The 24,677-nt window shown below is 42.0% G+C and overlaps 1 protein-coding gene across 2 annotated transcripts in view; it reads right to left on the bottom strand.

Moving 5' to 3' along the window:
• LOC117901814 (neogenin) overlaps positions 1-24,457 on the bottom strand; it is a 42,026-nt gene extending 17,569 nt beyond the window's left edge. Inside the window, exons 1-6 of one of the 2 annotated variants that reach the window (XM_034812728.1) lie at positions 24,220-24,457; positions 13,916-14,572; positions 6,483-6,557; positions 2,563-2,660; positions 1,038-1,183; positions 832-893 (exon numbers count right to left, since the gene is read on the bottom strand). In XM_034812728.1, coding sequence (XP_034668619.1) covers positions 832-893; positions 1,038-1,183; positions 2,563-2,660; positions 6,483-6,557; positions 13,916-14,273 — 739 coding nt within the window. In that variant the 5' untranslated portion in view covers positions 14,274-14,572; positions 24,220-24,457. The remainder of the gene's footprint in view (positions 1-831; positions 894-1,037; positions 1,184-2,562; positions 2,661-6,482; positions 6,558-13,915; positions 14,573-24,219) is intronic. The other variant, XM_034812729.1, reaches the window with a different exon arrangement.
• Positions 24,458-24,677: the final 220 nt, after the last annotated feature.

Genomic DNA, 24,677 nt, shown 5'->3' with positions numbered 1-24,677 from the left:
GAGACCCCAAAAACCTCAGAAGGGACTCCACCCCCAGTATATTCATTTTAAATTTGCCTACGGGTGAAGGAACCCAAAGGATCCGTTGTCTGCTCTGAGGTTTTGTTGGTAGGAAAACGAACGTCTACGCCTTCTGAATAATTAACGTCAGTACGAACAGGACGGACATGAACGACACGGACATGGTCCGACGAGACAGACAGGTGAGTCGAGACAGGGGGGGTGGTACGTGGGTGGTGTTGTGTGGGTGCTTGACAGTCGTCGGGTAGGTGCTGCACGTAGCATGTAAATTGTTTCATTACGAATCCACCTTTGGCCCGCTAGTCCACACTTTCTTTTTCTTTTTTTTTCGAGAGTATGTGGGCTTAAAACTAATAGGGATGTGTGTGTGTGTGTGTGTGTATGTGGGCTAAGTGAAAGAATTTCGCTGCAAAAAAAAGACTCCCACCTCCTTCCAATTCCATGAGTGTATGGCAATTAGGCTTAATCGAGAGAGTTGGTTTGTCTAGAAGTTGCGTTAAGCTTTCTGTGCTCTCTCTATAACCCACTTTTACGCTTTCCACTCTACAACTTCCACTTGCACTGCCCTGCATTCCAATCGCCACTCACTTGGGCCCAGCAATTGGTGCAATTTGAAAAACTATCAACAGCCAACTTTGTAGACCCCTGCCGCGATCAACACAAATTACAATTCATTTGTGGGGGTCCAAGGCAGGGGACCTACATCGATTGTATTGCGCAAGGTATGGGGCGTAGCTTCAGCAGGGGGTGTATGTGTCTGTTACACAATCGTAAAGGTAGCTGGGTAGCAGCAACGATTTGATTACTCACCCACAACATCGAGATAACCGACTTGACTCTTCATGGGATCCGTATTTATTTGGCACATGTACCTGTCAAGGATTTGAAAAATAAAGGATCCAAATGTAAGTATAAATTTATGCCACATATTTGATAGTTTTCGATCTGCTTGCAAACTTCAAACAATAATAAAAACTTTTATTTGTTGTGTGTGTTTACAGTTGGCTATACATTACCATCCTTTGTCGGATTCCTTAACATCACGTATACGCAATATCCAGGCACGTTTCTCCGCATGAGTTATGCTCATTCGATGATTTTTGGTTATGACGTGATTTTGTATCGTTAAAATGGTCTGTGTATCGACACGTAGCCACGCAATCTGCAGCACAGGAAAACAAAAAATATAAACGAAGAGGCAGTTTTTATATTTGGTTAGATTTTGTTTGTTGTAAAAAAAAGAAACTAAACGTTCAGCGATTTCCACATCCTGCAGACCCTCTCCTGTATGCTAATGCTCGAGTGGCGTGAACGAAGCTCATTTATAACAAATTACAGAGGAATTAGGAGACCAAAGGGAAGAGCACAGGGGAGAGCAAATAGGAGAGTAAACGGAAGAGCAACGGGAACTGCAAAAGGTAAACTAAAGCAGACAACGTAGCGCTAGGAAGTCGCCAAAAAAAAAAATGTTCCAATAAATAGTTAGCTATCAGCCCAAAATGGTGGAAAATCTGTCGTACCTGTAGTGAAAAATATGTGTCGTTGAGTTCAAAGTGAAACTGATTTTAATTTGTATCGTTTTCTCTTCTTTTTTGGTTCTATGTTCTTAGTACTTGGGTTGATAAAGACCACTTGTAGTGTGAGAAGCCTTTGTCATCGCGGGTACTATGCAACATAGCTCACAAACGCAACAGCAACAACAAAATGGTTAAAAAATAGCAAAAATATGTGTACATCTATGTGTCTGTGTCTTTTTGCTATATTCTGAGTATTGCCAATAAGCATAGATTAATTTTAAATAAAAACTATACGGTTGGTAATCCTCTTAATATGGTAAAAACCAAAAAAATTAAAAAAAAGTGAAACTTAAAGCTCTAGAGTCGCACGTTTGTTTTGATCTCTAGTTACTGGGCTTTGTTGCATTAATAAATAGCTTATTAATCTAGTGATTAAAATGAACTCGACTTAAATGCCACATGCCACAGCGGACACAGGGGTCATACGTGGAGCAGTCATGCTTTAAGGTACAGAATTGGAGTCCATTTAGGCTTCAATTTTGGTATCTTTTAATTTGTCTGCCGCCAGCAGCAACAGTAACGAGCAGCGAGACAGATAATGATCATATCGTTGTGGGTAAGTATTATTAACACAAAAGGGTCTCCGTTTAGGGGCTGACTAACACACAAAAATAACTGAGTGTATGCCCTGTCCATTTGCTATTTTCGTTTCGTTTCGGCAATTCATTGAGATACATTTTTTGGTGTGTTTTGTTTGCCTATGGGTCACGAAATCAAAGTGGCGCCCAGGGGGTCTCAAAACGTACTCCCGGCGGCAGGCCCCAAAAGGGCGTCACAGAAAGGGTCACAGGACAAACGCCCGGGCCAAAGCGCTTTGTGCGTTTAACGAACGACACGCAAAGGAAAAAAAAAATGCTAAAGTTGCGCCCCAAAGTATGCCACGTTTTCAGCTGATGAAGTGTAAACGGTTCCGACTGACAGCGGAAGCTGAAAGAAGAGCGAAAGAGAGGGGCGAACAACTTACCTTATAGGTCTGCAAATTGTCGACAACGCATTGAAGCACCGCCTCCCGACTCACAGGAACTGTGACATTCTGCAAGAGTTCACCAAACTTGGGAAGATCTACAAGAAACATAAAGAAAAGAAAGTGAAAGTGTTTAAGTTCATGCAAATTTATGACAGTGCAGTGTGTGTGCCAACATTAACTTAGAACGAGGGTTCCGGATTTGCATTGGTTTGGCTTTTTGTAAGTTAAGAACCTCCGCTCTAGGCTAGTGCTGGCTGGCAACAAAAGTACCCAAAAATTTAACTAAAAGTGTATGAAAAATTGTTTTAGGGTTTGCCATTTGGCCTGGCATCTAATTTCAATGTATGAGCATTTCCCTCAACACTGATTACCTAACAAATTAAAGGTTAATGAAAATAAATTGCATTCCATTTCATTTAATCTACTTTGTGGGCCCTGCCAGATATCCAGTGGCACATTTGGCCCAATTTTGCTCTTTTTGTGTTTTAGCATAAACCCACATCAACGAAGCGCAGACCTAGACCAAGGTCCCTGTCCCAGGCCTGTCACTCAGCTCTCAACCAGTCAATCAAAGTACACTGCTGAACAACCATACAAACAAACACTGGCTGTGGATAGGCGTGGCAGCGCGCTGTGGCCTGTTCAGTGAAGCGACACCCAAAAGGCGCGTTGACTTTAAACGCGCGCCCGCAAGTATGCAACAGATTTGTGGTTTGCTGTGTTTAAGGGGAAGGACATGGAGGCTGGGGTGAACTTAAAACTTGGGCGCCTTTTCGTTTGATTGTTTGTGTTTGCACTTGTTTGTCGCTGACATCCCAGCAAAGCAAAGTTTTGCGCACCCCACGCATGCCGCTCTCGTAATAAAATAAAATAACACAAAACTGGGTTGGGGGGAGTGAAATTCCTTGAAAAGGAGCCTGGCCTCTCATATGCGGGGCACGCATCGGTTAAGGCAAATCAACACATAACAATCTTGTACTTAAAATGCGTAAACAAGACGATAAGCAAGGGGTGTGGGCTGCCCTGGAGGCTGTCTGTGTTTGTGTCCGTGTCCTGTAGCTTTTAGCCTCTGTGTGTGTGTCCTGTAGCTTTCAGGCTGCTTGTGTGTGGGTGGAATATTTTTTTGATGTTTATTGATGCGGCCGTAAATCTCAATTGCGGCGCACAAAACGTCGAGCCAAGTGCGCGCGAAAAACGGGCAACTTTTTGCCTTGCTTTTGTGAGTCATGCATGCCCTCAGCCTGTGGTTGATTGTCGCCTAATCTCTGGCTAAACATCACGTTTTGAGTGGCTCCACTGATACTCTCACTTTGTGCTGGGGTTATCACTGCTTAACATGCACTAGATACATGGAGGATTTGGTGATTCAGTGAACAAATTATATAGACATAAAGGTAGCTCAAGAGCATCACAGCTTCTGCTGCTCTGTCTCTCTGTGACTCTCCCTCTGTATGTTTGTTGTTTGTTTCTTGAAGCATGGCTCACTTGATAATAATAATGGGCATACCTCATCCTACGCACTAATAAGCTCCATTACACAGACAGCTCTCTACGAACCGAAGCAGACTGTCCTCAATGGCTGTGGGGGCACACACAGCAGCAGGACCAACTGTTTCGTCATCGTCTGTCGCCTTTTGCCAAGTCATTTGATTAGCTATAGTAGCCCCTTTTGTCTCTCCCTCCTTTGCTTATTGATACACGAGTACTTTCATGTCTGTGTTTGTTGTATCCTTTGGTGTAAGTGTGTGTCCAAGTGTGTGTTTTTATGGCCCTCTTTTGACGCGTTCATGTGTGAAAATTGGTACCATCTTTGAGGGATTGAAAGTGTGATTGTTTAGTGGATTTATGGGCATATGAAATTACGATTTAATGTGCATATGCTTCAGGGATATATTGCACTTATCCCCGTGGGTGCTTAACACAATGTTTATGTGAATTTTGTGAGCGTCTTTTCGGAGCTCCCTGGGTGTCCTTGTGTGCGTGGCTTAGCTGCAAAACCCCCCAGGATCCCCTGGATAAACGGCAAGCGCTGTGCTAATTTTTTTTGTCGGCTGTGGAGCGCCTTTTATGGCGTTTTAAGTTCCGCGGGAAACTTCTACCCGGAAAACAAATGCAATTTGAATGCTGATAATACGGGGCGGGCTCTTAACTCATTCGGAAGTTTCTCCGGGCGCTTGAAATTATAAACTGCTTTTGGCTTAGTCACGAGTGCCTAATGGGCCACTTCTCAAGCCTCCGCCATAGACGCAATTTAGACCCCCACTCGTTGGCTGTTTGCTGCTGCTTAAAGCCAAGTTTATTAAGTCTTTGCGACTTGACTGACATTCCAACTTAATAAGCAGATGCAGGGGAAGAGGCAGAGGAAAAAGAGCAGTAGCAGAGGCAACAGTGACTGAGGCAGCGGCACAGGCAGCAGCTACAGTGGAAGCGGCACTGCCAGCAACAACAAGTAAATGGCGCTATTTAAATGCTAAACAACTCTATTAAGTTGCACGACACACAGCTACAGCTACAGATACAGTTACACACACACACATGTGCAGACATATCCTCGCGAATTACATGCGATACTTTCTCCCATATCCGTGCCAAGGGCACAAGCTTAGCATTTCCCGGGCCGCCTTTTCAGCGAGAGAGAGAAAACTGAACCTCAGCACGTTTCAAATACAATTTACAATAAATAAAATTTAAAAGCGAGCAAAAAAAGACTGCGACAAGAGCTAAAGCAACTCTAAAGGCAGAAAGACTCGCAGACAAAGAGGGTGATGAGAGCGAGACAGGGGCAGGTTGAGATGTGAAGCCTAAGAGGCAAAGGGACGCATGCCGCACAGGCAACTGACTTAATGGCGCCTGGCGGGGCAAGCAGTTGGCAGGGCTACTGGCAGACAAGAAATGAGCACGTGACAACACTGGGGACAAGTAAAACGATATGAAAACACGGCAAGGATGTCAGGTGCAGGACCTGTTTTTCTCTCACTCTCCCCCTCTCAATATCTCCTGCGACGAAGTGACAATTAAATACACTTAAACTCATAATTAAGAACGAAAAAAAACAATGAATATGGGAGTTTATTTTAATTGACTCAAAATGTTTTTTATTTTTAATTTGTTGTGCCCTGTTTGATTGAAATTTGCTCAAATTAATCTTTATTTTGGGTGTATGGACACTGAAGAAAGTGTGGCATAAAGATTATACTTTAATTTGGTTGTGCACACACTTGACCAAAAGCTTGCTTTGACTTTTAGGTGTGCACACACTGGCATAATAATGACAAACAACGCAAAAAATGGATGTTAGGGCACAAAAAATTTAATTCCTTTGACTAAATTAATTAAAATTAAAATTAATTATTATAAAAATGTTAAATAAAGAACAATAAAATAAAAAATTTATTTATTTTATTTATTTATTTATTTAATAAATTAAATAGTAACAAATTATGAAAAAACTAGTGTTGTTTAAAATAAACATAGATCAAATAATAATAAATAATTATAATATAACAAAAAATATAATACAATTAAATTAATCATGAAAAAAAGTAAAATAAGATAAGAAATAAAACATTAAAAAAATATAGATCCAAAATGACAATATGAATGTTGTCAAATTAAAGTTTCTGTGGCAATCTGTGTGTATCCCAAGGCATGTAGATCTTTATTGCCTCTCCCTTCTTAACTCTTATAATAATTTAAAATCCCCTTACCCCTTACCTATTCCAACCCAATCACCAGCTGCTTGTACCCCACAGCCAAAACGATTCAAAAAACTTGCTGCAAACGAGACGCTACCGCATACACTATCCACTTGCCTTGTGGAACACTCGTATATGGAAATTCAAGTTGTTGGCTTTGCAACAGGGGGGAGATGCAGCAAGTAGGGGCAGAGGGGCAGAAGGGTTGGGGATACTACTTACCTTTCTCTGGTATCGCATTGACGACCGTATCCTCGCGTATGTCTTCAAGTAGCTCATCCTTATTTTGCATTTCCGCTGTGAGTGAGGGAGTGAGAGAGAGATTTTCGTGCCAGTCGTCAGTCAAGGCATGAAAAAGAGTTGATCCAGTGCCAGCCAGACGGGTGGGAAGGAGAGCCAAAGAGAGTGGGTTAAAGCGTCAGAGAGTGAGAGAGAGTAAGTATACATTTAGAGTTGTAGTTAATATTGGCTTGGTTATCCTTAGTGTAAATTCAATTTGTGGTAAGGGAGGAGAGTGTGTAAGGAATATAAACAGATATCTTCTTTCAGTTGCGTGGCTTGACGTCCCTTGACTTCACATGCCTGTCCTTCTCGTTTTCCTTGGAACTTGGGAAAGTGGCAGCTTAAAACCCCAAAAACCGCAAGCCAAACCGCAGCACCAAAGGAAGAGCTGCTAAAGAAAGTGGAGATGGTGGAGCTACAGAAGGAAGTAAAGTAAAGGGGCTGTGGAGGCATTGGAACTGTGCAGTCTGGGAAGTCTTTGGGTGCAAACTTTTCCTTTTGCTGCATTTTTTCTTCCCACATTTTAGAGTCACTTTTTCAACGCGTTTTTGTGCACTCTCAACCTCTCGCCTTTACCTTTCGGTTCGGGTCGACCAGCTTGTAATTTGCACAGCCGCAAAATGAAGTTGCAGTTTGACTTTTGTGTGGCAGCAACAGGGGGGACAGGAGTTGGAATCGATTAGGGGTTTGGCTCCCCCAACTCTCTGACCCCACAAATAGTTAAATGCATTGCACTGCACACACAAACAAGCTTTGTACAATATTTAGTGAATGCCAAAACCCCAAAATGGTTTAATACATTTACGTTTATGAGTTTATGTTTAGAAGGTGGAAAATGGAGAGCTGCCAATGGGGCGGAAACCCTGGCTAATGTGAATTGATAGCACCAGTCCCCCATTGGATTGGATAACATAATTAACAGAAAATTAGTTTGGAATTTTGTTAAACATTTCGTAGAGAATTTAAGCGCATATATTTCCACATTCACCTGAAGCTTAAATTAATTAAAGAAAAGTCTCTCCATTTTTGGGGCATCTCGTCCCGCTATTGATTTTCATTTGTGCGACTTTTTCTGTGTCACATTTTTCCTATTTTTTCGAAAATTTTGCAAGTGGGTTCATGGCGTTGACATAAAATAATGTTATTTAGCAGCGCAAGGACCTTGGACAAGACTTGTGGGGGGCTCTGTTGTGTGTGTTTGGTCTATCTTTTTCTGTGCAGTGCGTGCAGACAGTCAAGTCAATAAACTAAATGGATTCCCATTTGAAGCTGGCAACTGAGCAATCGAATTGAATGGCAAAGCGACGCAGACGGACAGACATACAGGACAGACAGGCATGCGGCATGAGTCTTCTGCTACAAAACAAATTTTCAATTAATTTTCATGCTGCGTGGGAGCAGTTTGCAATTTTTGCATTTTAATAAACGGCAAGGCAAGGCACATGCTAACTGGACGCAAGGACTTGGGAAAATGAGACTTTCCTTCTCTTCGACTTGTCGCAGCTGCAGAGGCAATGCAAATACATTTTGTTGCAGCACAGTATGCAATAAATTCGATATCTGTTGGGAAAGTGAAAGAGATGGAGGGAGGGAGCAAGAAAACTACAGAGAGGAAGGAGAGGTGTACCTAACTGCGAATGGGATTGGCAGTGTGACCAAAGTCGGGTCTCCGGCAAAAGCAAACATCAGGAAACTTTCGTATTCGACTTGGGTTTCTCTCTCAGTCTCTACCTCTCTACTACTCCCTTTCCCTTCTCTCTTCCTGTCTGCTGCTGCTGCCACTGCAGTTTGTAATATTTTTTGTTGCCCAAAAACCATCTTCTACGAGCATCTCCAGCTGTCCCTCTCTCGCTAGCTCTGTTCTCTGCGTTTGCATTCCTTTCGTTTCTTGTGGCTTTTGGCTCATGTGCAGACATGGAAAACGCATTGAATGGGGCAACAAATGTTGCTGGGAGACTGCTGCTCTACGTGCCCTGGAACTAGACAGCCACACACACAAGAACCCCAAAAGAGTTGTGAAAGTTGTTCAAAAAAGTTCTTTCCCGTTTCGTTGCCTTGGCATTTTCTATGCTTTTCCATGACGTGATTTGCAGGCAATACGACGTGACCGTGAAAAGTAGCAGAACGAGGCATAATGAAGGGAAAAACTCAGGCAGAAACATTTTGAAGATTGCCAGCAATTCTGTGGCAATTGCAGATAAATGTTTGATAAGCTTTTTCCCCAAAATGGAACGAAGAACTTGCCAGACCAGAAATCGAAATTTTGCTACCTTTAAGAGAGACTAAAGCGTCTCCATTTTGATCAGAATTTAAGACTCTATTTTACCTACTTGCGAGTCCACTTAGCTGCACACCTTTAGGGGCTGCTGCCTCAGCCAGAATCGCTGTCTAACCTCAGTACTTCATTAGCCAAAGAGCACGCACCGCCTCCGCCCACCGCACCCACAATTTTTGTCAGAAACAACAAACGAAAACGTAACAGGAAAATCTTTAAATAAAGAAAAACGAGCCAAAAGGAACATTGAACGAACGATGCTATAAATTTTGCACGGGCGGCACAGAAATAAATGTAAAGTAAATGGCGCTAATTCAAAGTAGATTTATTTATTATGCCATTTTTCCATCTTACGGCACGGTGCCAAGAAATATGCTTTAATTTTTCCATCCAAACATTGTCGCTGGCAGAGACAATGAGACAGCGACAGCGAACAAGGCAGGAGCAGAAGAGAGGGGAAGGAAGGGGAGGTACATGGGCCAAGTGGAGTTGCTCCATGCCATTACAGCGAACAGGAGCACCAAACACAACGAAGGCGTAGCCAAAACAAAACATGCACAAAAAAGCGAAAAACAAAATTGAATGTTTTCGTGGGAAGTTTGGAGTAAGGGGATGCCCTATAGGAGTACAAAAGCTGTCGTGGAATAGAATTATGCAACTAAAAGCTGTTGGAAGGTACTAATTAAATTGGAATTTTAATTTTTACAAAAAAAAATATGATAAAAATGTGACAATTAAAAGATATTTAAAATATAATTTTGATAAAATAATCGTACTTCTTCAAATAAGAATATTTATATAATTAGAATCAAATGGTTTCTTTTTATCGCCTAAAATAATCATCCTCATTTTTATAATTTCTAATAATACGGTGAATATTATTTGTATATTTTATTTTATTAAATTATTAATACCTACTAAATTCAGCATTATCTATAGGCAATGTTTTTTTTTAAAACCAAAAAACTCCTAATATTTCAAATCCAACATACAGCAAATATGTTATTTTACCTACACAATATACACCCGCTTGTGAAATCATTTTTCAGGGTATTTTAAGCAAAAGCAAACAAACGAAAATTTATATTTTGGTTGTGCGCCCAAAATTATGCAACAACAAAGGAAACAAAAAGCAACGCACAGAAGAGCAAAACTCGAAACATGCCGCCCCGCCTAGAGGCATCGCCAGCGCCACATCTATGGACAGGCAGACAGCTATAGGTTCGCCACGATTTCTGGGGATTTTAATTTACGCTTTCCTCTCACTTTACTTGCCCAAAAAGAACTCTTCCAAAGGGATGAAACGCAGTGAGGGAGCGCAAAAGATGACTGAGAAGCATAGCACCTGATGCCAGCGACAGGCAGCGACTGCCGACTGTCTCTTTTCCCCCTTCTCTCGTGTTCCTTCCCCCTGTACCTAGCTGTATATTCCGCTGTTTTGCTGTTGATTTTTTGTAACGCATTTAAGCCAATTCTCGCCTCAGAGCCTCTCCGCTCACTTACTCACTCACTCACTGTCTGTTCTCGGGATGATTTATTAGCCAGCAGACAGGAAGGCAGGAGGGCCAGACCAAGACGCTGCCGGCGGGTAAAGAGCAACCGAAACGGAAGCCAGGCAGAAGTCGGTGCGTCGCCTCCGCCCGGATTATCAGTGTACCCGGTGCAGAGAGGTGTCAACAACTGCCTGTAAATTTGTACAAATTTGTCTATGATTCCTGTAAGTGTTGGTAAGTGTTTGCTCATGGCCCGGCTAATGATTCCAATTAGATGGGGGCGCCCCAGAGTTTACACAGAAGTTCTAGGGGCTTGGATTCTCGGACTAATGGGGGGGGGTAATACTTAGGGACCATTATCACGTGGCCCAGTTGTGGCTTATCTGCGTCTTGATAGCCATTTTTCTCTACATTTTCCAGTGCCAGCCATCAATCTAGCGATGGCTGATGATAAAACTTGGCTGTTGCTGCGCACGTGATGGAGTCCTGCATCCTGCGGAGGCGGAGGATCCTCCTACTTTGTTGCCAGCTTAAAGCATTTCCCTCATGGCACAAAAGCCAGCTCATGCTGTGGAGCTGTCGGTTTAACTTTCCAACTAGCAGCAGCCAACATTTTGGAAGCTCAAATTTGTAAGCACAAATTTTAAACTCGAGAGGTATCAGGTGTCGAGTCGCTCTTTTGTTGCCAGCTATGCATTGGCATTGCCACCACTCTCCATTTCCCCAGTCTCTATTTCGCTCTCCATTTGCCTCTCCATTTTCTGTCTTCATTTCGCTCTCCATTTTCATATTCAGTTGGAAAACTGGAAACTGGCGCATCGCAAAACTTTGTGTGGCTAATTGAGTTGTGTGCCATATTTGATATGTGGTAGCAGCCAAGACAAGTTTGATTAGAAATTCCCCAATGGGCAGCCTGCAGGCAGCAGATCAACAGTCAGTAAATTAAATTTAAACACAGAATGGAAGAGGGGAATAACTACAAAAGGCAACTTCAAACGGCACAAAACAACAGCAGAGTTGGGTCCAGCGAAAAATGATGTTAAAGCCAAACATTTGCCAAAAGGCAATAAGTAAAAAAAAAAAAAAAAAGAAGAATAAAAGCGCAACAGCAAAAGCAAATGTGAAGGAAAACAAAAGTCAAAAGTGGCTCCCCAAGAATGGAGAAGAAACTACAGGGAAACCGAAACAAAATTTAATTTAAATTTAAAATCTACAAAAAAATGTACAACAAATATTTTAGGCAATTAACAAACTTAAGCAGGGCTAAAAGATATCGTAAATTTGAGTTTTAAAACTACCAAAATATATTTAAAATAAGTATTTTAAGCTAAAAACAAACTAAGCATTGCTAAATATACATATATAAAAATTTGGATGGCAGAAGGATTTACATATATTAATGTGTTAGCACTAAACTAAGCTAAAAATATTTTAAAATGTGTATGGAGGAATGATTTATAATAATCTGTCCGCTCTAGCTGCTGCATTCCCCTCCAAAACCACCTTCAGCATTGGTATGCTGAAAAATTGCCAGGGTAGCAACAAGCAACAAGAGCGCAGGATACCACCCAAAGAGCAGCAGCACCAGCAGCTTTAGCAACAGAAACAACAAAATAAAATACAAATTACATGAACTAAAGCAAATAAGGAGCAGGAGGGGAACTGGGGAGCAACAACAACAAGAGTCGCGTCGCGTCGCATCGCACACTTTAACACGCTGACACGGCCTCAAAGGCCAACAGCGACCGTGATTGTTCTGCTGCAGTCACCAGCCCAAGCCCCCACCCTGCACCACACACCATGCCAAACAAACACACACACAAGCCAGCCAGCCACCCACCCCCTTTTGATTACCGCTCCACTCGGCAGCTCATCCGCTTCGTTGCCACCAACCAAGCGACAGGCGCCACACAAAAAAAAGAGAGAGCGACAGTCTTGCATACTTTTAGTTGCAATGCGAAAGCGTGTGAAAAAAGCACACACACATACAAACATACATACGTACACATGGACAAGAGGAGTAGGAGAAAAAAAATGGCAACGACTAAAAGGGAAATGACATAGAATGCGCAAAGTGCATGTGTCTGTGTGTGTGCAGAGCGACAAAATTTTCTGCAGTCTGTGGGGAAATTGTTGAAAAATTGTCAAACAATTGCCGCTACATCAGAAGAGGAAAAGCAAGAGCTGAAGCACTAGCGGAAAAGCTGAAAAAAGGCGCATCCAAATTGGCAGGGAAAAAGCAGCGAAAGAAAAGAAAGAAACACAATTTCAGGGGGGCTAAGGGAAAATTCAATGAAAAATCATTTGGAACCCAAACAATAATTGATAATTGTTCAAGCGTAAAGCGGAAAAGCGGCTTTCGCTTGCACTAATTTATAATTAACCAAAGGGAAAAGAGGAAAATCGCGTGTACAAATCCACAAATGAGTCTCTGTTGGGCCACTACAGCACACCCATGAATATCTACAGACTCACAGCAGACCGCGGCAGTGCTCGCTCTCCACTGCCAAATCCATATGCAAATCCCAATTTAAAACCATTTTTTCGGGGCGATCCACAAAAAATTCATGGTACGTATGCCGGTCGGTCAAGTCCATGTCAAGTCATAAAACCAGAAACTGACGACCTAAAGTGCCATCAATCACAATGTCAATCACTTTTTGTCATAAGTAGATACTCAAACAAGGACACAGACGACGCACACAGGGCACACAGTGGACCCAAAAGGGGGCGTGAGACACATGCTCTAGGAGGAGGATAAGGATATGTGTTCAGAGGTTCAACATTGTGTGTGGAAATGTCAACGTTTGTCCACTTGTTGAGCAGCCCAAGCAGAAGGAGGAAGAGCACAGGATATGGAAGGCGGAAGAGCAGTGGGAGGCAGGCCAGAAGGTTGAACCGTAGCAGGCTGCCCCGCACAGCTCACAGACAAAGAAAACTTAAGTGGTCAGTGTCCAGGGAGCAGCGGATCCAGCAGCATGTGTGGGTGATCCATCCACACAGAATGTGCAGCAGAGAGGTAGGTCCAGGTAGTAAGCCACAATACGCATACAGGGAACGGTAACGAGACACACTCCCCCCTTAATTATGCTATGGTAGGACAATGACAACTTAAACAGCCACTAAAGCTAACCAAGCACGTGCTCAGTCCTCGTTTCCCCCTTTCGCCATAGCTCATTCTGCGTCACACCACCGTTCTGCCACACAACCGCTCTTCCACTCTGCCACACCACCGCGCTGCTACTCTCCTTCTCCTCCCTCTGCGACTCCTTGTTCAATGAGCCCAACTGTGCGTGTGTTATTTTGGGCACTGGCAGTCACATAATTCACTTGAAATGACATCCAGATAGCTTTTCTAAATGGAGACGAGGTGCAGGAGCTGATACTCGAAAGTTTTTGGCTGCACCTCCACTTGACCTTGTGACCCCGCACACGGTAAAGGAAAATGAAAAGTGAAACGAAGGAGCACGTAAAGTGATCAAACAGGATGTACTGTCAGCCTTGTTCCAGTGTCGATTTTCGTACTATTTTGCCCTGGAAAAGGAACTTGCGAACAAGGTTGATGGAGAATTCTGTAAAAATTTAATACAAACTAAAAAACTCACCCAAATGATGTGCTATGTGATCGCGTTCCTCGGACTCGCCAATTATAAAATCCTGATGCTGCTGATGATGCATCATATCCAGATGGTGGTGCATATCCACATCATCATCATCATCATCCAGATTGTGGTCATGGTCGTGCATCATATCGTGCTCTTGGGCCTGGACCGGCACCACCGGCATGCACACGGACAGGATAAGTGAGAGGCAAATGGCCGAGGCGATGGCGGCAACAATTAGCCTTGCGGATATTTCCGGCATTTTATGCTTCCGCTGCGATTTCATTTTCCGACATTGCCGTTGCTGTTGCTGTCGCAGCATTGCTGCTTCCGCTGTCAACGGAAATATTTTAATTTTCATTTTGTTATGCCTCTGTGTCTGCTCTCGTTTGTCGTTTTTCTATTTCTCTTCCCTTTTTTTTAGTCGAGTAATTTGCTCTTCTCCCACGGTAACTAACTTTCTTTTGGCTCTCTTCTATGCGTTTTGTTATCGTCTTTCTTCAGACTTTCCTTCACTTTCGATTCTCTGCTATGCTCAAATATTTATGCATATCAATTTGTTGATCCGCCTCTGGGCCGATTGGCAATATGTGGCAGCACTCCCATTGCATAACTGCAGGCGCTGGGCCAATCGTTGACTTTGCAGCGGATGCGTTGCCGCTGTAAAAAATATAAGAAAACAAAATTTGCACATAAAATACTCAAACGATAAATATTTCAACAACAAATGAATGGCAAATGGTTTTTAATTTTTCAATGCATTTATTCCGTATATTTTGATGACTTTTCAGGCCCCGTGTCCGGGTTTCAACTATTTATAGCCGGTACTCGAAGAGTAAATAGGGTATATTGTTTTTGTGGTGGAAAAGTGTAGCACACTGAAGGAAGCGTTTCCGACCCCGAATAGTATACATATATGTTCTTGATCAGCATCAATAGCCAAGTCACTATAGCGTTGTCGGTCTGTCCAACTGTCCGTCCGTCCGTCTTGTTTGACGCCTCGATATCAGAGACTATAAGAGCTAGGGAAACCAAATTTTGTGTGTACACTCATGTGAAATCAAGTTTGTTTCCGCACCGGCCCCTTGCACGCCCACAAAGGACGAAAGTCTGATGCGTCCACAATTTTGAAGATAAAAGAAAATTAAAACTGCCATTCCGTAGGGAATGACCATATCTATCAGATCACTGAATTATGATTAGATTAGATTGTTATTATAGCCAGACTGAAGAAATTAATTTGCAGTGGAAACGTGGTGACACGTTCGAAGCGTTTCACACGTTCCTACTCGTTTTTTTGTGTAGTTTCTCATCATTGCATTATTAAATATCATTCCATTATTTATGCAGCCACTCGGTCCCACCTGCTCTTGCCTGCTTGCTGTTGCCTCAATCTATGTGGCCATAAATTATGCATAATTGTATATTAAGGGATGTGGGCAGGGCTGGAGCTGTTAACAGTTTACAAATTGTTCAAATGAGTGCAGGGAAAACGAGGGAAATAAGTGTGGGAAAAATGGGTGCAAATGTGTGAGCCAAACAGACAAAATAGCTCTGTTGAAAATTGAGTTAAAAGCTGACCCATGAACCGACCTGCGCCCTGCACATTCTGAAGTCATAATTTTAAAAGGATTAAGCGCCGCCTTAAATTTTCATAATTGATTTTTGGTTAACATTTACAAAGTAGTAAAAGCAAAAGGATTTGCAATAGAATTTTCCATTGAATTTTCGAACAGCAAATAAATAATTTACACAAAGAATATTATAGAGAAATGAAATAAGATATTTGTGGCATTATTTGTAAGAATTATGTAAGACATTCAATTAGAAATAAGCTGCTTATGAAATATTTTTGTTTTTGTGCATTAAATGGAATTTATTAAACACAATTTTAACGTGTAATTAATGTTGAATTTAGTTAAAGCAACTACGCTGCATAAATCAACGTACAGTCGGTGGGATACTTATAATCCGATAAGTATAATCATTTGATTGCCATCAATGCGTGGAGTAATTACTTTCATTAAAATTTAAAGAGCATCAGCTGCCGTCGACTAGTAAATACCCTGCAGTTGTGGCAGCGATTCTTTTAATTGATTTTTATTCAATATTAATTCCCAAAAATCTACAAATAATCTTCTCTTCTTTCACTATACATTAAACAGCCACAACTACAAATACTTGTGCTAATATTTGCACAAACATACATCTTATTATTTGACTAATTGAATCCTCAAGTGTGTATTAGGTTGCGGTGTAAATTCAACAAAGGCAAAAATATCTTCTCAGTTATGTTGCATTTTGCACAAAATTTATGTCTGCTGCCACATAAACATTTTCTCTGACTCAATTTTCTAAAGAATTTCCACATGGAAATATGTGGGTTTGCCTGCCACACACACACTCAGACAGTCGTATTTACTTGTGGCCAAAACGCAAGAGTCAGGGTCAGGGATAAAACGCATCAGCTCAGCTCCTTCACAACCAATCGAGTTTGTGGGCCAACGAGGCGTATGGGTAAATGCTTTACATGCTTCATTTGCCACATAAGCAGCATGCAACATTTGCTAACCGCACAATTCGTTTCCAGTTACAGAGAAGCAAAGGGGAAAAGGGTAGAGGGAGAGCAGGAGCTTGTATCATTTTGTACATTTTATATGCGGGTAAAGAGAGAGACCAAGTCGGATGCCTCGTTTAATTGCTAGAAAGCTCCACAACCGAGCAAAAGGGGGCAAGGATGAGAGGGTGGAATGGGGATTACTTTCTCCACAATCGTCCATTGGGAATTCCTTCCGAGCGGGTGGCAAAACTTGGAAAACAAAAGTCAGGCGCAAAACTGCCAGAGAGAGAGAGAGAGAGAGGCATTTAAGCTTTTGGACAAGTTTAATTTCCCGTCGAGTGCGAGCACCGAGTAAGTGCCAGCCGATGGCAATGACTCCCGACAGATAGATACTCTAAAGATATCGCTGGGAAAAAGGGACTGCAACTGGGACTTGGACTTGGACTTGGACGTCGTTCCATCGCTTATGAAATTGAAAGGCCAAAAAGGACTTGCCATCATTCTTGATGGAATTGAGTGGTGCCCGGGCAATCAACTAATTGCGGTGGTAGAACACCCCCCCAGAGTTCTCACTCACTCACTGCTTATCGAAGGGTACTAAAAACAAAAAAAGGGTCTGCCATTTTCATTATTAATATTATTATTATCTGCTTATTATGGCCCCGCGTCGTTGATCATCAATGTCCGCCTGTTTGTTGTTCGCTTTTCTCTCTGTTTGCCTATCCTTCGCATGGATTTTCCTTCTGGCTAGCTTTGGGCTACCAGTTGGTATCGCTTGCGTCTCTGTCTTTCCCTTGCCTATTGTGTTGGTTTGGCTTCTCTGCTGTCGTTTTAGCTGTCCGTTTATCTGTTGACCAGGTGGGATATTAATGAAGAATAATGCCAGCCTGTCCTCTATTATTATTTTATTTTTCTTGCTTTTTTGTTATTATTTTTTACCTGGTTTTTGTCACCTTTTGTGTGGCCTTTCCACTTTTATTAGCTTTGTTTTGGCGGCAAAATATCATAAAGATAAGTAACACAACAAAGAGGCAGTCAGAGAGACGGAGAGTAAGGAGGGGGAGTGCAAGAGGGGTAGCCGTGCTGAAAACTTGAACGAAATGTGACAAATGGTTTTTTATTTAATAAATTGGCTTAACCGGTTGGCGTGTAACCGTTGGACACAAACAAACGGGAATGAAAAGGGAATGAATGCCATGGAACCATAAATCCGTGACCCAATGACATGGGTAGCTCGAGGCCCCCTCCCAGAACTGACAGGCAACACAGAGAGGTGGAGACAGTGACTCGACTGCCCACGGGGTTAAGCCTGACATTCATGGGCGTAATTGAGTGAAAAATGAAATGAGTTTAAGGCGTGGCATAAGCATTACGACAGCTATTTGATTGGAGAGGGGTTTCCCGAATGAAAACACAAATTAATAACGGTAAAAAATGATGAAGAACGAATCAAAAATTCAGCAGAAATTCATGAAATTAATTTCCCATTCATTCATTATTCATTGCACACTCATTTTGGTAGGCCAAATTATGAGTGATGCATGCCGAGCTCATCGAACAGTGGGATTCATCTCCTCCCCAGAGAAATCACTTGAGTAGATATTTACACTAGCCATTTGGGGTTATCCTTCAGTTAGCTTTGATTAAAAGGTAGAGGGAGAGAGAATCAGAGACAGACAGGGAGAGTCGAGTCCCTGAAAGAGCCACCCAGAAAGAGTCAGAGAGAGTCCTTGCGAGCGACCAACTGATTCCTCCCATGAGTGGTTTTCATCCCATCTGCTTTTCCCTATGCAAATCACTCCTGGAAAAGAAAACTTCAACAATGCCATAATGATAAATAGCCAGACAGACAGTGCCGGAAAACAGACTTTGTCCAAGCACCAATAAGTATACGAAAAGGACACCAAAAAAATAAGCAAAGGGACTCCAAAGAACCCAACCTGCAGGACACGACTAACTAAGCAATTTTTGACACCTTTTCTTTCCTGCCTGTGTTCTCTGCTCAGCCCAGTGTTTGCGTCATTAACATTTCTATTTGATTGCTGGGCTTTTGCCCTCCCCGATTTTGTTTTCGTTTCGCTTATTGTGCTCTTTTCTCGCTCTTTCTCGCCGTGACTTCTGCTCAGGTTTCTCCTCATTCAGTTCTACATTTCGATTCTACTTTGGTTTATCGCCAGCTGTCAATCGTTAAATGACAAACAATGAAATGCGGCAGCGGGGACAGCAGGGACACCCAGCGAATGCCCTGGCCTGGCCGAGGTGATATACATACATATATTCAAGACGGGCAGGGGGGGCGGAGCGTCTATGATTTCCAGCTGTCAATGACAGTCGGCTAATCCCCGACAACATTCCTGCATTCCCCGTTTGAAGAAAATGAAAATAACAAATGATACGATGCGATGCGATACGATACGATATACCTGACTACCCATCTACCTCCCTGTCTCTTTTTCATATTTCTCACGCGATTGCCTTATCCGCATTCCTCTTTCTCTCTCTCGTTCTCAGCATGCCATTCAGCATTCCGTTTGTGTAAACGTTCTGCTACTTTCGCGTGTCAAAAACTGCAGCAAAATGCCAAATAAAGGGCTTGTTTATGTCACCTGGCAATGGCAGGGCGTGGAGACAGGAGGGTCTTCCCTTAGTCCTTGGAGCTTTGGGGTAGCTGTCGCTGGTAATATGCAGAAAATCGCATTAAATTAAACGAAATACAAGCGGATTGCCATTGCCATCAACATTGTCTGGCAATTTGATATAAAAGCGGAATGTAGATGGAATTTTTATGCTGCTGGAAAGTTTTGCTGTAGACTTCTAAGACATCATTTACAAACTATTGACTTTAGTTGGTTGATTAAAGGAAGTTTTAAAAGGTGTGTAAATGGTTAATGTTTGTATTTGATTGACATAAGAATCCCACCAGCTTTATATCATTCAAAACCCTCCCAACTGCTTATATTATCCACCTTGTAATTATCATTCAAAGTACTTTGAGTTCTTGCTTAAAACATAATTCCATTTAGCTTCCCATCATCTGCAGTTTCTCATTTCACTAATTAATTTGTTTGCACCATAAGACAGCCGCAGATTGCGTTAACATCATTTTACAATAATTCATTCTAAGCTCTGTCCTGTGTCCTTTGTTGTGTTGTACATCGCTGCTTAGAATAAAAATCAAATCACATCGCCGTCCATCTTGGCTGTCAGTTGCCAGTTTCCCAGTTTACGCGTTTCTTTGCCTTGTCTTTTCTCAGCTGGAAAATTTCTTTTAATATGGAAAGCAAAGCGAAATGTATGTATATAAAAACGATGGGAAAATGTTTGCTCCAACGCCCGGGATACACTAACTAGCCAGCGGGAGCAGCAGCAGCACCAGGAGCAGCAGCCGTTGCAGCTTTCACTCTCTCTCTTTCTTCCTTTGAGAGTGCACCACCCAGAAGCAGCACCCATGTTGCTGCTTACTCATTCTTTTCGTCTTGCATTTGATTAACCTACAAAAAGGCATTTGGGCAAGAGCATGGGAATCATGGAGCACTGAGAGAGATTAGGGTGAAAAATTAAACCACTTGAAAATAATACTTTGAGTCTGGGAAAATGGATGCATTTATTTATACTTTCGGTTCCAAAAGTCATCTTAAAACGCCCTCTACCAGCTTAAGCTCAAAATGTATTAAACAATCCTATTTGGAACTCTTTACAGCTTGGAAAAAATGTTTCTTATTACATTGGAAAATTCATCTTACAACTTTGCCTACCAGCTACAACTTGGCTTTATCTCCAGTGGCCTCTTTATTAGCTTAATATTGCTTGCAAAATTGATTCGAAAAACCTAATTTGTACACCTGTTTCCTCCCAGTGCACTGTGCATGGTGGTATGGGGTGTGTCGGATTGGTTGCTGTGTTGTTGCAGCAGTTTGTGCATTTTTCTTAACGGGTAACTTTAATATAAATGCGGGCACTGTCAGCGTTCAGCGGTGGAAAGGAGAGCAGCAGCAGCGGCAGAATGAAAATGCATAAATGCATAAAAAATTGGCCAGCTTACAAGCAGCTTTACATATGCAATGCGGGTCGGTCGGACGTTGTCGGTGCCCGTTGCAGGGTGCCGGTTGCTGGGGTGTTCTGCGGGGGGTGCCTCGTGTGTGTGTCAACAATGTTGCGAGCAGAAATTTTTCCGACACGTGTTTGCTTTCCCCATGTGCTTCCGTTTCCTGTTCAAGGCAAGTGCCTATCCGTTACCCCTCACACCCCTTCAGCATTCCCCTTTACTAGCCATTAATGTGGCTTTTGGTCATTTGGCGAGCTGCACTTTTGGCAAAAAAGCATGCCACAAAAAAAATGCAATTAATATTCGCAGAAAATTATAATTTCCCCCATCAGCAAACGGGAAAAGTGAAAAACTAACTCAATCACCAGGTGCCGCTGTGTGTTGGCCCGCTCCTCGTGTTTCCTCGTGTTTCCCCGCCGTTCTATTTGTTTTTATGATAGAAATGCAAAACTCACGCAAAACATTTTTGCAATGAAAATGTTTGCTTCCACAGCGCGCACTCACATGTGTCAGTGTTGGGTGCAGTTGTTCTGGTGTGTGTGTTTTTGTGGGGCGGTTGGTCATGCATTTCCGGTTTTAATGATTATAACACAATCAAGTGCATATTGCCTAATTAGCGAATCCCCAGCGTCAGGCAGCAGTGCCCAGACCCAACCCAAGCACCAGCACCGAGCGCTACTCCATCCCAGCCGCATAAACTGCATAAAATATTTCCCGCATACGCTGCGGGCGTTCATGTGCTTGTGTGTGTGCGCTGCCTTGGATGTATGTATGTGTTTGTGTAAGTATTATTGCATATTTTATGTCGCTTATTGGAAGGCATGCCACCGCGAGGGAACACCGCTCAATAGTTTCAGCACAAAATATCATGTTTTTCTATGCTTTTTATGTGCCCTCACAAACACACACATAAATTTAATGTATGTGTGCTTGCCTGTGTGGTGGCTTCCTGAGCAAGTGTGTGTGTGTGTGTGTTTGTAATTGTGTGGTTGACTACCAGTTTTATTTGATAGCTACCCACCTATTCATTAGCACTGGCTAAACACAGTGATGCACATATGTTCAGACACAACGGATGCAGCCAAAAATAGTTACTTTATGGGCCACTTATGGAGAAACACTGTGCTCCAAAATACAATTTTGAATTTGTTTTTAATTTATATTTGATCCATTGAAATTCTGCACGAAGCACAATAGAATAGCGGACTGCTGGAGCCTATAAATATTGCTGTCTTTATTAATTATATTTAAGCAGGGAAACATTTATTTCAAGAGTTCAACTAAATATTCAAAAGAACTAAAGATTGTCCTATGCTTAGACATTGATACTTCACTTTACTGTCATATGCAAAATGCTCTCAGTATAAACCGTAGAAGCCACAGAAAACTACACAAAACGCTACACAAAAAACTAAAAAACAAAGCAACAAAATACGTGTATAGTGAGAAAGTTTTGCTGTAGTATTTGGTTATTCAAGAGAAAACTGGAAGCTGGCAGAGCTAAATAATTGAAGAGACCACGAGTGTGTGTGTTCGTGTGTGTGTTCGTGTGTGTGTTCGTGTGTGCGTGTCTTTAAGGCAAGGATAATGCGAGTTTAATTGATTCCATGCTGCGTTAGTTTTCCATCAGCATGTGGCTAGTAAGCAACTTTTCCTCCAGTTATAACCCACAACTACTTCGAGATGGTGACCTGGCTGAAGAGCTATGTACTGGCCATTTGTTGCAGCGTGAAGCTGCGGCACATTCAGGTCAATCCACTGATAGCCTGTGATCCCGCATATACTATTTATCGTTTAAGTTGTGTCACAGAAAACAGGTGCCAATGTCCGGAAATTAATAATTTTGAGAGTTCTACGATGAAAAATGTAATCAGCACAATGTCATCACTTCCCGACACCACTTAATATTTGTTTAACACATATTTTTCAACACAGCAGAGTTTAGTTTTTTTTGTATAGATTAATAAATACAAACCCTTTTGCCTAACCCTAACTAATTTGCATAACTTTTGCCATGTGCTTAAAAAAATAATGTACATACATATATTCTGGCAGGAACAAGTTCGGCCGTGGTTCACCAAGAGTATTTGCTGTTTAGCTTTTAGTTTTGTATTTTTGGGGATTGACTTTAAGTTTGTTTTGGATAAGGAATAACAAACAGTCAAAGATTATTAAGGTTTCAATTTAACTTTGCAGTTGGAGTATTTGTTTTTAATACTTTTTGATGTTTTATTTTATAATCCTGTTTTTCCTAGTTTTCTTTTAAATATAGGACCATATTTAAAAACAATTGTCTAGTGGAATTTTTATTGTTAATTTTGATATATCTTAGGAGCTTAATTTTTCCTTCAAGTATTCGTTTGTATTTTCTTGCGGCAAAAGTAACCAGTCCCTTGATGTCCCTCCAATTGGTCCCTCTTTTGCAACTCTCAAACTTATTTCTACGGTAAAAAACTGACCTTTAACCTTTAAAAACCACAAATACTCGTGCAATATTTCTCTTTTACTCTTTGAGATCTAATCCCCCGCATGTTTTATCTCCTGTTGCTGTTGCTGTAATTGTTCTGCGGCTGCTCTCCCCACATGCCACATGCTGACTGCCGCTTGCAGCTCGCCGCTTTTAATTGTAATAATTAAATGTCAAATTAAATCCTAAATTCTGCGGATTAGTTAATTCAATTGGCGTGATAGAGTCAAAGTGAAATTTCCAGATACAAAAAAAAAGCAACCCGCAATTGCATAACGAATTCAGGGACTCAAATGAATGCCATTGGAATGTTCCAAGTGCCAGAAGGTATGCTGTGATTGTTTGGTTTTGTCGTTTTTTTTTTTTTTTTGGTTCTTGTTGGTTTTGTTTTGTGGGGGGGAAAGTACTGTCAGCCCTATAATGAGCCACGCTCGACTGGAGCCACCAGCACCACCACCCCAAAATGCAATCAGCATGGGGAAAGACGACTGGAGCACGACTGAACCATCAGTTGGAGCTCCAGCTGCAAGGGTAAATAGCGCCATGGAGCGCTAAGTTTTCCACAGCAAAAATACAAGAAAAAAAATATATAAAGGGGAAACGCAAGAGTTGGCTTCGAAGAAAGGAGCAGAGAATGGAGCACAAAGGAGCAGTGGGGACTCGGCACAATTTGCGTTAAGCGTTCTGTGAAAAATGAGGTACGAAATTGAGGCTGGCACTGGACTGCCTTCAAACTGGGATTTAAGTTTTATTTGAGTTTTGGTACTCACAGTCAAAGTTCACTAAGACGAACAGCCCCAAAGAAGCCCCATACGAGAGAATGGTAGGGATTTTGGGAGAGAGCGCGGGAAACTTCTTGGTAAGGGAGAAACTAAACTGAAGAAGTTTCGACTAAAAAGTTGATTATAGCTCAAGGTGTTGACACAGGGGAAGTCCCAACAGACATGATTGAGGCGGTATTATATCAAATTTTAGGTCACTGAAGACAGATTTCACTGTGCAGTTTCCCAGAAAATACAGTCCTGGAAAGTGCAATAGTTATAGAAGATAGTTTTTCCATCAAAGTCAAAATAGTGCCCAAGCTCCATTGCGACATATGTATGTACATGTATGTACAAGGATAAAGTCCATCTATTATAAATTTTCAAGGGGAATACAAGTTATTACCGGAATGTTTCTCTGTACTATCACTGTATTTATTTTTTCTTTTACGAGTATTTTATCTGCTTACGTACAACTTTCAATATATTGTTGCATGCTTTATCCAGAACACTGACTGTTAAATGTTTTGCGACACCCACGACGCGACGCAAGCAGCAAAGCCCCGACTTTATGTTGAAATTGAATCCAAGCGACACTTGAGCGCGCACTTCCCTTCCACAAGAGACAGGCAGTCACCGAGGAAATATCACGACGCGAAAGTACGCGATGTTCTTCTTCGCTAAAGTTTGTTGCGAACCGCGAATACGTCCGTCAGCGTTGCGTACTAAAATCATACTAACTAATTTACTTAGCTAGCACGCACTGATTACACAAAGTCATCGTTGGGGCGCCCATAATCGTGGCGCTCGGCTACAGGACGAAGCACGAACATAGATCCCAGTCGGCTACAAACCGAAGAGAGCCACGAAGTTCACTTTGGAGTTGTTGCACGAAGCGTTGAGCACGAAGCTAGCAGTTGTCCCTTTGTCCC

The sequence above is a fragment of the Drosophila subobscura genome, chromosome U (genome assembly GCF_008121235.1).
Source record: "Drosophila subobscura isolate 14011-0131.10 chromosome U, UCBerk_Dsub_1.0, whole genome shotgun sequence".
Classification (NCBI taxonomy): domain Eukaryota; kingdom Metazoa; phylum Arthropoda; class Insecta; order Diptera; family Drosophilidae; genus Drosophila; species Drosophila subobscura.
Note: the sequence above shows the minus strand (reverse complement) of the source record. Positions and strands in the feature narration are given on the sequence as shown.